The following is a 14,525-nucleotide window of genomic DNA, read 5'->3' as shown; positions in this document are numbered from 1 at the left end:
GAAACTTCAAATCCATTTCTTACTTTAGGTCGCCTCCGCCAATTTCAGCATTTTCTGCCAATTTGGGGGGATTTTTACTGGAGTTGATATCACGTTGATCATGATTAGTTTAGAACGCATTGTATAACTTGACGAGTGGCACAAACTCACTACTGTTCTACGGCTATAATTCGAGATCGAGATTAAGGGAAAATAAATCAGCGTTTCTTGCTCAAATGTACAAGACAACACAATCTATATTAAGTCGTCATGTTCGGGGTCAGAAATAAATCAAAGAGAATCAACAATGCATTTGACAATAATTTTAAAACGTTTTACTCAACGTCTGCCAAGAATACCTTGGGGACAATAGCAACATACATGCTTTTGGTTAACACAATTGAATCGACTTTGATGCTTTATTCAAGAACGATATTCTTTCGAAAGAACATTTAAAGCGAACGTCATAAAAATCAAGGTTTCAACTATAAATGGCATTTCTTTATGAAAATTCCGAAAGACAAAGACTGACTTTGTCACATGGAAGAACCCAATGGTGATTAACTAACTTTGGAGAGTCAGCTCACGCTTCAAACATCAGATACAGCTGGATCTCATGATATCTGTCTTCAGCGGGTTTGACTGAGTCTGGTGTTTAACCACACAGGAGTAAAGCTCGTGTAAATTCCAGTCTGAGGCGGTCAGAGTCAGGTAACTGCTGAGACTGAACGTGTTGTCCTTATCCTGCTGGATCGGGCTGGTCTCAACGCCGCTATTTTTTGCACTGCCGTCGACTGTCCACTCAACGGCCACCGATCCCGGATTAAAGCCGTTCACCAAACACACCAGGGTGGCGGTGCCCTTTGAGGTAACTTCATCGGCTGCAGGCGGGATGACCGTCACGATCGGTGCCCGAGGATCTGTTTAATAAGAAGTCACATTTAATTGGAGAATTGCTGTCGTTGAGATATCATTATTTGCCGAAAATACATCTCATTAAAGCACTCATTTATAGAAATGTCGTTTTATTCTCGACCTATTTCAAACCATTATAGTGTGTTTATTTTAATTGGGTGAACAATAAACAAAGTGCGTGAAAGCAACTAAAATAGATCCTGTCTACCCTCTGTATAAACACCGGGAAACCATCTGTGATAGATCGTGGCTGCAGTATTTTATAAAACTGAATACATTATTATAACTTTTATAATGTTCATTTTACTACACATCTCCGGCTTTACATTTATTTAAATATATCAGCAGATATAAACCATTCGCGATCGCAAAATTTATAATAACAGATAATAACATCGACGGCACGCTTTGAGATGGAGGGTGACGCTATTTATGTTCGGCAAAAATATATGGAAACTAGTCTTCGAAAGCCAAGGTCACCGATTCGCAGATGTCGTTCACAAGCAAGAATGACATTATAGTTCGAATGTTCATTTATATTTGAAATACACGGCTGCGTCCACGAAAAGCTGCTCTACGCATTAAACACAATTTCTGAAGGAAATGTGCGAAACTTTCTCCTTTCGCATTTCGCATTTTGATATCCTTGTTCAACCCGTCAACCGGATTTTTGACAGTGTTGAATATTAACGTTGGCGAACCCCGTTACCCAAGCAATTTCCTTTCATATCTGGACAATCACTGCGAATATTTCCGCAATTTATTGAACGAAGCTCAAGACAAAGCATTAGCTCGCTTTCGCAGTCATTTCACTGAGTTATGTCCAAGTGAACTCGGAACATCTGTATAGCAAGATCGCACTATCTGCACTGAAATACAACTAGCCCAATCAAGTATAGTGTGAACTCAGGACATTAAATCAAGCAATATCTGCATTAAAAGAAAAAAGAAAACAGCGCGCTGTCCGATGAACATATTTTACTTACCGCCAATACCCAGCCTCGTTCCTTTACCGAAATGTAAACCACTATCCCATTTGGCACAGTAATAGTCAGCAGCATCCACCGATTGAACGCTAGATATTGCGAATATTACAGAGCTCCCTGACACCGAGATGGAAAAACGGTCTGGAATGTCCGTGCCTTCCAAAATGGTGCCGGATTCATAGTAGAATAGATAGTTAGGAGTTTTGCCAGGAATCTGTTGGTACCACGAAACATAGTTAGTGCCTGAACTGGAACCGGATATTGTGCAGGATATTTGTATTTTCTGTCCCGTAGAGGTGGGCATCGAAGGCGGCTGATTTACTGTAACAGCCGCGCTTAAGTCTGAGAAAAGAAAAATATCAGAAAAAAAATTGTTAAGTTTGCTGAAATGTGGGAGATAATACCAAATTAATGGTGAACAGAAATAAGTATAATGTCCAGGAAAGTAAAATACTCACAAACTGCGCAAAACACCAACACACCGACCACACGGATTCAATAAGACATTTTCATTAACCGACTGAGCTCCGATGGGGCGGCAGTTTCCAGGACAAGTGGCGTGTAATCTTGCTCTCTGGCTCTCTTTATAAATGGAATGACGAGATGTCACCGTGTGTTCAATTATCCAAACCAATCAAACCGGTATGCTCGTCGAAGCCAATCAGAAATTGCCAGATTCTTCCTCAAAATATTCGCCCCTGTGAAACACGCAGGTCTTATTTTAGAGACTTGTGTTTCTAAAAAGCTTCATACATCTGGCAGAATGAAAAGGATGCAGGGGCTGACATTGAGGTGGTGCAGACATATAAATACCTTGGAGTGCACCTTGATAACAAACTGGACTGGTCTGTCAACTCTGACTCCCTCTACAAAAAAGGCCAGAGCAGACTCTTTTTCCTCAGAAGGCTCAAATCCTTCAATGTGTGTAATGATATGCTGCACATGTTTTACAACACTGTGGTTGCAAGTGTTATTTTCTACGCTGTTGTCTGCTGGGGCAACAGCATTAGTGCAAAAAACAACAAGAAGCTGGTCAAACTGGTTAAACGAGCTAGCTCAGTGCTGGAGGGGAGAGTAGGCTCTGGTATGGATGCGCTTGAGAGGCGTAGCGGCACAAGGTGCAGGTCATCCTGAAAAACCCCGGGCATCCCCTCCATGTAATTCTGGAGAGTCAAAAGAGCACGCGGAACAACAACCGGCTCCTCTCCCTGCCCTGTAGAACGGAGCGGTTCAGGAGATCCTTCACCCCTGCAGTCATTAGATTTTATAATTCGGACCGCTAGGCTGTAGGGGGATGAATTTTGCAATTTTTAATTTTTAATTGTTAATTATTGGTCTTTTTAAGTATTTATTGCTCTCAGGTAGTGTCCACGTTGTATTCTATGTATTTTCTGCCTGCGTTCGTTTTGAATCTGTGGGTTTGTTGGTTGGGGGCTTCTGGACATCTGAATTTCCCTGAGGGGATCAATAAAGTATTTATTATTATTATTATTATTATTATTTACAGTTGTCCCTTCTTTATAAACAAACAATCTATAATGTTCGCATATATATACAGGTTCAATCTATAACCCTCCGCATATATATACTAAACAGATTGCGAGTTTTAAATATTATATTCGGTAACTGTTTAATCAACAATGAAAACGGAATAGAAATATTTTATCTATACTGACCAACTGAATCCGCATCGCTGATTTCCTTCGCTCCCTCACCCGCTAAGTTTCTCCAGCATTTTTGTCTACCTCCGTATCGCTGAACATAACATGATCACAGTCACATCCTCAGCACTGTTTTATTAAAAAGCACATTAAATCTATATTTAGATATCTTTGTCATTTTAGAAATGATAAACCCCACAGGCTGCCCTTCTACTTGTGTATCAGATAATTTAGAAAGGACCTGGGGAGAAAGAACATCACTACAGATGTCAGTAAAGTTGCAGTTGTGGAGGCAACTTAGACTACCCGATGTGTGTCGTGCTTGGAAAAGCGGTCTGTGATACTCTCCTTTTGTAATGCGCAGTAATTCGCAAAACCTGCCTCGACTCAAAGTGGAAAGGTTACCTGCACCAAATTAATGCATGTATGAGTGAAGTAAAAGGGATCATATTGGCTCTCACCGACCACTTCCAGAGTTCTTTCGACTTCGTAGTACGACAGGACGACAGGAATTCTACATACAGCACATCCATATTCAATTAAAGTTGAATGGAATACGGGCACTCCAGCTATCTGGCAAAACTGACAAGGGACAAACGCGAAGAGCGGTTTTCGGGAAATAGCGGGTGAGAAATATGATTATCATGAATAATTGTCCTTAAATTGTCATTAAAATAGATTAGTTTAGCAGTGAACATGACTGGTCAGCGATCCATTAACTTAACCGTTCATCCTTTCACCACTACGTTTTCCCCATGACCTGCCTGGGATTTCCGGTTTCCTCCCACACTACAAAGACAGATTAGTAGGTTCATTGGTTTGGTAAAATTATATATTGTCCCTAAAGTGCGCAGGATAATGTTAATGTGCGGGGACTGTTTATCAGTGGGTAGAAGTGCCTGTTTCCGCGCTGTATCTCCAAATTTTAAAAAAGTGACTACAAAAAAGTGACTACAAAAGCCCCACCTGCCCATTGAGTCCATATCCCTCCAAATCAGTCATATCCATGTACCTGTCTAACTGTTTTTTAAACGGTGGGATTGTCCCTGGCACAACTACCTCCTCTGGCTGCTTTGTTCCATACACCCATCTGGGAAAAAGCTACCCCTCAGATTCTTATTAAATCTTTGCCCCGTCACCATAAACCTGGTCCTCGATTCACCTACTCTTGGCAAGAGACTGTGCATAGATAGATAGATAGATAGATATAATTTATTGCCACACAACCAGGGTTGGTGGAAATTTGGGTTGTCAGCAGCAGTACAATAATAAAGAACACACAATAAAACTGTAATACAAACATCCACCACAGCATTCATCACTGTGGTGGAAAGCACAAAAAATTGGCCAGCCCTCCTCCATTCCCCCCCCCCCCCCCCCCCCCCCCCCGTGTACAGGACCAGAGTCCAGTCAGTCCAGGATCGGCTCTTCCTCACCGGAGACCGCGGCTTTAGATTGTTGTAGGCCGCAGGCCGGCGGTCGAGATTTAAAGTCCCCGCCGCAGCCAGAAGCACCGTAGACTGCAGGGCCGGCGGTTGAAGCTCGCATCTACTCGATCTATTCCTCTCATGACCCAATACACCTCTATAAGATTTCCCCTCATCTTCGTGCGCTCCAAGGTGTAGAGTCCCAGCCTACTCAACCTCTCCCTATGGCTCAGACCCTCTAGTCTTGGCAACATCCTCGTAAGTCTTCTCTGTGCCCAGCTTGTCGAAATCTTTCCAAAAAGATGGTGCCCAGACTGAACACATTACACTAAATGCGGCGTCACCAACGTCTTATACATCTGCAACCAGACCAGAGAAACGGTCTAAATGAGGTCGAGAAAGAACATGAGATATAGAGCGGGGGACAGAGATAAATAGAAAGCAAGGTGAGGGAGGACAGTAGGAATTGCAATGGGTACAGTTGAGTTAAAAGCAGTGAGGGCGATATAAAGTACAGAAATTAACAAGTGCATGGACAAAACAGGAAATTGAAAAACAAACACATCTTTGACAGATCACAGACGCCCAGGCATACATAATGGATAGGTGGGGGGGGGGGGGATGTCGAGAACACATGTCCTCTGATAGATTTCAACTGGGAGAACGGGCCAGTTGCAAGCACATTCCCGTATGTTTATCTGTCGATGTAGGCTGAGCATCAAAAATGTGACTAGAAATCCATTTTCGTCACCCACTGGCGTCCGAATCAATGTTAAACGCGCTTTGAAAGATTGGACTTTAAATACCGGATACTTTTCATTTTTTTCTCTAATTTAATTTTTAAAATGTGCAAGTTTTATTCTTGACGAGTTTCAGGGATGATTTATATAATATTTTTACACAATATGTGAAAATTTCATGTAGTTCCGTGAGTTGGGTCACGAAACTGCACAAAAAAGCTCCTCGGCTCACGGCCTAGACAGCCAAGTTGTGAAACCAGTCAAACTTTGTGAATTAACTGGAACTGAAAGGTAAGATCTAAAGTCTGAATTGATGAAAATTAATCTGTGTGGACTTTAATTAATTGAATTGCACCCTTTTATAATGTGAAGGAATTGCATCCTTTTATAATGTGATTTGGAGGCTGTACATTCACTCATTCATTCATTCACTCATTCACTCACTCATTCATTCACTCATTCAATCATACATTCACTCATTCATTCATTCACTCATCACTCATTCATTCACTCATTCATTCACTCGTTCATTCACTCGTTCATTCATGAAGTTGAGGGCCTAAAGTGTGTGTATCCATAACAAAGTAAATTAAACATGTTCACTAATGTTTTCACTACAGCTTGTTGTAGTCTAATAAGTCTTTAACATATATAAATGGTATCAGGACCTGGCATTGGGAGATAAAACAACAAAAACAGACTTGGTTGGTAGTCTTTCTGCGGAGTTTAATGTTATAATAGAGCGATTGTCCTTACTTTCTTTTTCTTTCTTTTCTAGGGTCTACTTTCTTACTTTACTTCCTTCTCTAACTTCTTTTCTAAGGGGCTTTCTTTTCCCAACACTCTCCTGCACTTCACAACTCTTGCGCACCTTCTTTACTTTCCTTACTTCTATCTTTTTCTTAAAGCTTTAAAAAAAAAAAAAATGAAGCGGTACAAAAAATGTATTAAGATATATGTGTTGTGTGTTATTGTAATTTACCGTACTTCTAATTTAAAAAAAAATTAAAAAAAAAAAATTTAAAAAAAAAAAAAAAAAGTCTTTAACATATAATCTCGGAGCTGCCTGCGATCACTTACCGAGTAAAAGTGCTCCGACTGAGGGGCCTAGGTACTTAACATAGTGAAGCCGCGGTCTCAATTAAGAAGCGGCCGATTCGCGAACGCGGAGCCGCGGAGTGTCTTTCGATCATCTCCGCGGAGTGTGTGGGGGTGGGGGGCTGTACATAGTGACGTCGGTAGCGGCCGTTTCTAGGCCCCGACCACGGGAGAAAAACGAAGGAATATTGACTGCACTTTATGGGCTTCCATCGAAGTGAGAAATTGTCAAAAATGGCTGATGTTTATGTAGAAATAAATTGGTGTATGTGAACTTGAACTTGAACTTGAACTAATTTATCTAAGGTAGTAACAGTGTTATTCTCATTAACATTAAGAAGAGGTTGAAATGTTATGAATTGAAGTCCATGCAGACTATGAGATGTTTTTTTTGTAGCCTCTGCCTGACCCTCCACTTGAACTTGAACTAACTTATCAATGGGCTTATCAAAACTTATCAAAATACTTGGAATCCGATGAAGAATATTCAGACGAAGATCAGATGTAATGTAAACAAATAAATTGGGGAAATAAATGATGTCCAATCTGTTTCATCAGTCATGTCATACCTTTAAAAGCCCACGCGAAAAAAGTAGAATACGTCAAATTGTTCCATCTTCAATTATAAACCGGTGGTCCTCCGGTATCCCAAAGATAATCAGGATTGTAGGTTAAACGGCTTCTGTACATTGTCCCTAGTTTGTAGGATAGAAGTGGCGTACCGGTAATCGTGGCCAGCGCGGAATCCGTGGGTCGAAATGCCCATTTCCACCCTATATCTCTAATACTAAAACAAACCGAAAGATGTTCTGCCGACTCAGCAAACTATTACTGCTATCCCACTTTTAGTTTTTTTTTAAGTAGTAAACTGCCATGTGCAATTCTGCCAGTTAAATATATGTGTTGCCGAGACTGAAAGAAGATTGAAAGATTGCAGTTAGGGTATCAACAACATTCTTAGATCCCCACTCTACAAAGCCGAGGATGTAAATCATTTAACCATAGAATATTATCTTTCTTTAGCATTAAGACTGGTTTGATAGATGCCTGTATTCAAGTTGTGTGGTGGGACTACCTACAGACAAATAACTATACTTTCTTCCCGAGATACAAATTAGACGATTCTAACGTAGTGTTGGTGCGCCATCTACTGGAATATATGTGTAACCGCAGTTCCAGAGCAAACAAAAACAAAATAGAAAGCGGAACTCGGTGGGTCAGTCATCTGTGCAGGGCACACTTTGTTACAATCCCTTTTCCGGCATCGTAGAGGGAAAAACACCAACATTTCCAGCGTTTACTTTATTTCCCGCTTGTTCATTGTATGATAAGTTTTAATCTACAATTTGAGAGGGAGAAGGGTAAATCGGAGGCAGGAACGGGATTGGGGATGATCAGCCATGATCACGTTGAATGGCGGTGCTGGCTCGAAGGGCAACTCCTGCAACTATTGGCTATTGTCTAAAGAGAAAGCGATTGATTTAGAAAGTAATGCTTAATTTAACAATAAACCGTAATGTAAATAAACGTCGGAGCTGTTGGAGATCAGTTGAAATCTATGTTATTATCACGCTCTGATTATGACCCTTATACAGTGTGTCGACCATGTGTCGAACACTCTCGGCGGAAGCGTTCAGCTGGTATCAGGAAAAGGACAAATAAAGTTTTTAATTGTCCTGAATACCTGGGATACCAATGGATTTAAGAAAGGAACCGAGTTTTTATTGTAACTGGTCTGTGACTCACGGCCCAGATAGCCTAGTTCAAAACGTGTCGCCACTAAAATGACCGAACTATCCCAGGATAAATGAACATGTACAATGCTCTAGATCCCGAGAATAAATTCAATGTATTTATATTAAGTTCCAGTTTAATAGCACAGTAGATGTTTGGATGATTAAGGGGTTGGACAGGCTAGATGCAGGAAGGTTGTTCCCGATGTTGGGGAAGTCCAGAACAAGGGGTCAAAGTTTAAGGATAAGGGGGAAATCTTTTAGGACCGAGATGAGAAAAACATTTTTCACACAGAGAGTGGCGAATCTCTGAAATTCTCTGCCACAGAAGGTAGTTGAGGCCAGTTCATTGGCTATATTTAAGAGGGAGTTAGATTGGGGTTTAGCCTTGTGGCTAAAGGGATCAGGGCATATGGAGAGAAGGCAGGTACAGGATACTGAGTTGGATGATCAGCCATGATCATATTGAATGGCGGTGCAGGCTCGAAGTGCCGAATGGCCTACTCCGGCACCTATTTTCTATGTCTCTATGTTTCTATGATCAAAGGTTTCGATAAATATCCCCAGTCTACTTTCTTTGTAGAGCAAAATTCGTTCATTGAATCTTCTTCCAATGGCAATTGTGATTAATCGCCAGAACAAAAGGTTAGCTATTCTGGTTAGGTTGAGGGTGCATGAAGGTATCAAGCTTTTAATGTTATATTGATATGAAATCCTTTCTCTGCCTTAAGCACGAAAAGCTGGGCCAAATAACCGGTCTGAAATATGAGGCAGATTTGTCCCGTCTTTGGCATTATTCCTCTACAACCCCAATTGATCGTTGGTGCAACACACTGGACAAGAAGCTGCCTGCAAACAAATTGTTATGCAACCCATACATTCCATTACACGATTTGAATCCCATATCACTTTGCAGCTTGCAATAAAATTCTGTCCTTAAGTGGTAATGCACATAAAGCATTTATTTCAATAGACCACTTTGAAACACCTTTAAAGTATTCCTGTAGTTATGTCGGTATCAAGTGGACTATTACAAACTAAAGGGAAAGTTATCAAGTAGGAGTATATTTCCCGTATAAATTTCTAACGTTGATGTACAATAACTGGTAGACCAGATTAGTGTGGAAGCGCTAGGATTAGATATGTTATATTTATGAAAGAATGTGGAGCCCTTTGGTTAGGATGTAGATTAATCAAGGTCTCATTGAGTGGAATAGTTGGTTTAATAATCTAAAGTACCTCGTCCCATTTATTTCACATTAGTTGAGGCAATATTCCTTGCCAGTCAAATAATATTGCCAATTGTTATCAAGTGTTCTCAAGAATATTATCAAGTGTTACTTTTAATGAGCGATACCAGCGTAGACAGAATTGCCAAAAGTGTTACGACATCAGGGAAACTACACAATAGTTTCGTTTAGTTTAGAAATACAGCGTGGAAACAGGCCCTTCGGCCCACCGAGTCCGCGCCGACCAGCGTTCACTCGTATATTAGGTCTATCTTGCACACCAGGGACAATTTCAGAAGCCAATTAACCTACAAACCTGCAGGTCCTTGGAATGTGGGAGGAAACAAGAGCACCCGGAGAAATCCCACGCGGTTACCCACGTACCAACTCCGCACAGACAGCAACGGTTGTCAGGATCGAACCCGGGTCTCAGACGCTGTGAGGTAGCAACTATATTCCCGCACCACTATGCCAGCGCTACGACGTCCGATTTCAACAGAGACTGCACTTGTAACTCCGACGGTTAATGTGGCTCATGTGGAGCAGCACATAAATCATTATTAGTTGGCTGAAGACAGTTACTGTCCGATCATTTCTTTTTGAAAGTGTTGACATGCGGGTTTGTTGTTGATATAAAAATGTAATAAAAATCAGGATGGGCACCCGCCAACTCACCATATTGCCCCCACGTCAAAGAAGACACTTCGAAGTTGTTGTTGAATATGGAAGAATTAAATAACGTCATATTGCAAGCCAGCAAGTATTATTTGGATAATTGGGAGCGAGAAAAACAATTATCATCTATTTTATAATACTGATGGCGAATCATAGAATATCTGCCGCACAGGAGGCCATTTATCCATCACGCCTGTGCCGGTCCAACGCTTTATCCAGAGCCCTGTGGGTCATTCTTCTTTGAATGATGCCCAAGTATCAACATGACGGGTGTTTATTACTCTGCCACACAAACATAACCATTCACCATTGTTGGTCGATGTGGGCAAGTTGAGCCGATGGACCTGTTTCCACGCTATATGACTCTATATCTCCATGCCTCCACGACACTGGGTGAACAAATGTTCTGAATCTCCTGCTAACATATTAGATCTATCCCCCCTCCGCTTTGAATCTTCTGCTGAAAAATATTTTCGATTGACTCTACCAATGATAATATAGCTCAATTCAATCTCAATTTAGCTTAATTTTTCCAAATAAAACAACCCCAACCCAAGACATCTTTCCACACAGCTACAAATTTCCAGTGTGGCAACATGCTCGTAAAACTACCCTGTGCAATGTTCTATCCAGAACTGGATACATAACCCAGACGGTGGTCTAACTCGCATAAAACACAGGTCTAATATGAATTCCTTACTTTAATGTTCTATGCCCTAGTTTATAACGGACGGCATCCCGTATTCCGTTTCAACCATCTCCGTCACTTAGCTTGGAAGCGGTAATGGTCTGTGGACGTGCACCACATGATCCGTTTGTTCCTCGAATCCACACTGGTTAAAGCAAATATATTGAGTATTTCCTTCCCTAGTACATGGCCTTACATTCCACTGATTTAAATTTCCTCTGCTACTTTTCTATCTAACAGAACGGCAATCTAATGTATCCTTCTCGGTGTCAGACACACGGCCAACTTTACGTCATTTAGAAATCTCTACATTTCACCCTGATTTGAAAGTGAACGGAAACATCGTTTCCGTTTAAAAAAAAAAGCTACCGGTTTATTTCTGCCTCGCATTAATGTAGGCTATGCCTGACCAGGAAAGGGGATTTTGCAGATATATTTTTTCATCTTGGTGTTATGAAAGAACAGTGATTTCCCCCCGTGCATTGCGCCAAGATTTAATCTTGCCTATGGGATCATATGGGGGGGGGGGGGGGGGTGATAGGGTTATTATTCAAAAATACACAAAGTGCTGGAGTTACTCAGCGGATCAAGCAGCATCTCTGGAGTACTTGGATAAGTAACGTTTCGGGTCGAGACCTCAGTATCATAGCGCAATAAACACATAAACAGTGTCATATTGCTTTGTCCTTAATATGCTTTGGCGTACGATGCTTATTAAGATTTCCTCCGAATACATGGCGTTTGCTCACACATTTTCAGTTCCTTTTTAAAACTTGGCAAATTGTCAACGTACTTTCTTCAGTGCAATTACAGTTCATGATTTGAAACACTCAGCAAAGTTTCTACTTTATAATCGCTATGGCAGCAAAGCAGAAGCAAGAGGAACCTTTTACTTCACTTATAACGGGAACGTACAGCTGTTGCACTCATATTCGTAGGCGCCAGTCAATCAGACCGAATGGCCCTCGAAAATCCTTCCAACAGTATTTCCTTGCAGAATTTATCCATTTGTGACAACGAAAACTCTGTATTATTCAAAACCGGTAATTATTTTGTCTATTGTATTTTGTCACTCGGAGTGTGAAATTATATACTGCTTCATTTCAATTCATTTCAATGTACATTCAGGCTCAGAATGGACTCGATTGTCGAAACCGAGGCAAGGGGAAATCATTGTGAGGGTCACTGTCACGTTGTGTCTGATTGGCCTGGGAATACTCACAGTACTGTCCATTATTGCATGTAAGTATTGTTCTTCTGACAGTATACATGTCCCTCTGCGATATAAAACAGACAACACGGTGCGGGCGATCAGTTATACGCCCCGACAATAATTAATCGATGTCAACAGAACCTACCCAAATCGGAGTCCGATATCACATTTTCCGCTTGGCGATACCCCACCCCATCGAACTATTGTCTATCCATATTTCTGCATAACTTGCTGCCAGTCTACTTTCTGCCAAGCACAAATCCCACCAGCTCTGCGGTATATTTAACCCATCCAAATTGTCTGCTCACCACGTTCCGATGGGTAATGTTTCTGTTCTCGGGAGGTGTGACTTAGGAAGCAATAGGCTCTCTGTCAGATAAATCACTCTCACGCTCTCTAACACGAGGAAACGTGCCCAGCTTGTCTATACAGATCATTGAAAGCGAATATTGGCAAATCGCTTTCGAATTTGAATGGACGGGGCGATCAAAGGTATCGGTATCCCACTCTTAAACTGTGTGGCTGTAACTGTACGCTCTGCTCTATCCGTGTGGTAGTAAACACTGCACAGCAACGGTGTTGGCTTGGGATATTTGGGGAACATTACGTTCTCCAGTGTATTCAATCAGTTCTCCGCTTGAGAACTTCTACGGAAATTATTGGCTGCTGTTCACATAGTCCAGCGCTGCTTAAAAAATCATGTAGCGTAGATGCGTTCATGGCACCGCTTTTTTAATAGGGTGATTACTCTGACCTGAACATTTCAGAGAGGGCTTCTAGTAGACCATGGAATTAGAATAGAATTGGGCCATTCGTCCCGTCGAGTCCGCTAGATCAGATCAGGGCGGCACAGTGGCGCAGCGGTGGAGTTGCTGCCTTACAGCGCCAGAAAGCCGAGTTCGATCCCGACTACGGGGGCTGTCTGTACGGAGTTTGTACGTTCTCCCCGTGACCCGCGTGGGTTTTCTCCGAGATCTTCGGTCTCCTCCCACACTCCAAAAACGTACAGGCCTGTAGGTTAATTGGCTTGGTAAATGTAAAAATTGTCCTTAATGTGTGTAGGATAGTGTTGATGTGCGGGGATGGCTCGTCGGCGCGGACTCGGCGGGTCTGTTAACGTGCTGCATCTCTAAACTAAACTAAACTAAACTAAAAAGCTGATTATCTTTTTTCCCTCAGTCCCATTCCTCTGCCTTCTCCCCGTAACCTTTGACGCCCTTATTCATCAATAACCTACCAATCTTTGCATTAAAAATACCCAACGACTTGGCCTCCATCGCTGTTCTGGCTATGGAAATTCCTCAACATCTCTATTCTAAATACGCCTTCATATTCACAGGCTGTGCCCTCTGGTCCCAGACTTTCCCACTACTTGAAACATCCTCTCTGCATCCACTCTATCTTGGTTTTTCAGTATTCGTTTGGCTTAAATTATTTTTTTTGCTAAGGATTTGATTTTTTTCTTTGCCAACTGAGTCACCCCACCACCTCTACTTAGAGAGGGAAAGAGGTGGGGGTGGGAATGGCTTTCGGCGCGGTTTTTTGGGGAGCAATTATGTTACATCAGCGAGGACTAATACACTAGAGCTGGTGATAAAATCAAGCTGCACCAACAGACCAAGGGCGTTACATGTGTCTGTCAATGTGACATTGGACGCGGGGCAAAGACGTTACTAGTTTCTCTCAAGGTGACCCTGACTTTCAACGTTCATGCAAGTCGGCTCTTTCCACTTTGCTCCATTCATCTCATAATTGGCATTGCAGTCCAAGCGGCGCCTCTGACGATCCCTTACACACGGGCTAACATTACATCGATTTGCCAGAGGCAAACGGGAGAGTTTTCTTGAACCATCGGCGCCTCCTTAACGCAAGCTTTCACCGAGTGCATGAATATTGCGTCCGAATGTGAATCCAGCCGCTTTTGTGAAGGTTGCGATGCGTTCTATGCAATTTACGTGCACTATCAAGGAACAGTCCAAATCCATTTCGTTTGCCATATTTGGTACAGCTGCAAGAGCTGCTGCCTCGCAACGCCAGAGATCCGCGTTCGAAATAACCTTGGATGCTGTCAATGTGGACGTTGCACGTTCTCCTTGTAACCGCGTTAGTTTCCTCTGGGTGCTCCGGTTTCTTTCCACAGTCTGCATCACATGCTCATTTGGGCTCTGTAAATTGCCCCCT

At 42.0% G+C, this 14,525-nt stretch overlaps 2 protein-coding genes and 1 long non-coding RNA gene across 5 annotated transcripts in view; 2 read left to right on the top strand and 1 right to left on the bottom strand.

Moving 5' to 3' along the window:
- Positions 1-451: 451 nt before the first annotated feature.
- On the bottom strand, positions 452-3,571 carry LOC116987160 (immunoglobulin lambda-1 light chain-like). The gene is made up of 3 exons (XM_033043036.1): positions 3,553-3,571; positions 1,881-2,222; positions 452-899 (listed from the first exon to the last, which is right to left on the bottom strand). The coding sequence occupies exons 1-3, from the start codon at positions 3,569-3,571 to the stop codon at positions 577-579; spliced, it is 684 nt and encodes a 227-aa protein (XP_032898927.1). The 3' UTR covers positions 452-576.
- A 2,388-nt stretch (positions 3,572-5,959) lies between these two features.
- On the top strand, positions 5,960-7,328 carry LOC116987472. Its single transcript, XR_004415718.1, has 2 exons — positions 5,960-5,999; positions 7,204-7,328. It is a non-coding gene; the product is annotated as an uncharacterized LOC116987472 (long non-coding RNA).
- A 4,614-nt stretch (positions 7,329-11,942) lies between these two features.
- Positions 11,943-14,525, top strand: part of LOC116987466 (hepatic lectin-like) — a 32,900-nt gene continuing 30,317 nt past the window's right edge. For all 3 annotated transcript variants that reach the window (XR_004415717.1, XM_033043531.1, XM_033043530.1), the window contains exons 1-2: positions 11,943-12,174; positions 12,260-12,373. Coding sequence is in view for 2 of the 3 variants with exons in the window: in XM_033043531.1 (XP_032899422.1) it covers positions 12,090-12,174; positions 12,260-12,373 (199 nt within the window). In the remaining variant the exon portion in view is untranslated. The remainder of the gene's footprint in view (positions 12,175-12,259; positions 12,374-14,525) is intronic.

Source organism: Amblyraja radiata, chromosome 25 (genome assembly GCF_010909765.2).
Source record: "Amblyraja radiata isolate CabotCenter1 chromosome 25, sAmbRad1.1.pri, whole genome shotgun sequence".
NCBI lineage: Eukaryota > Metazoa > Chordata > Chondrichthyes > Rajiformes > Rajidae > Amblyraja > Amblyraja radiata.
This window is presented reverse-complemented; position numbering and strand designations above follow the sequence as displayed.

Bases quoted from the DNA above. Each gene is read 5' to 3' on its own strand.
- LOC116987160 (XM_033043036.1), bottom strand. The intron at 900-1,880 runs GTAAGTAAAATA...CTTATTAAACAG, and splicing joins AACGAGGCTGGGTATTGGCG to ATCCTCGGGCACCGATCGTG.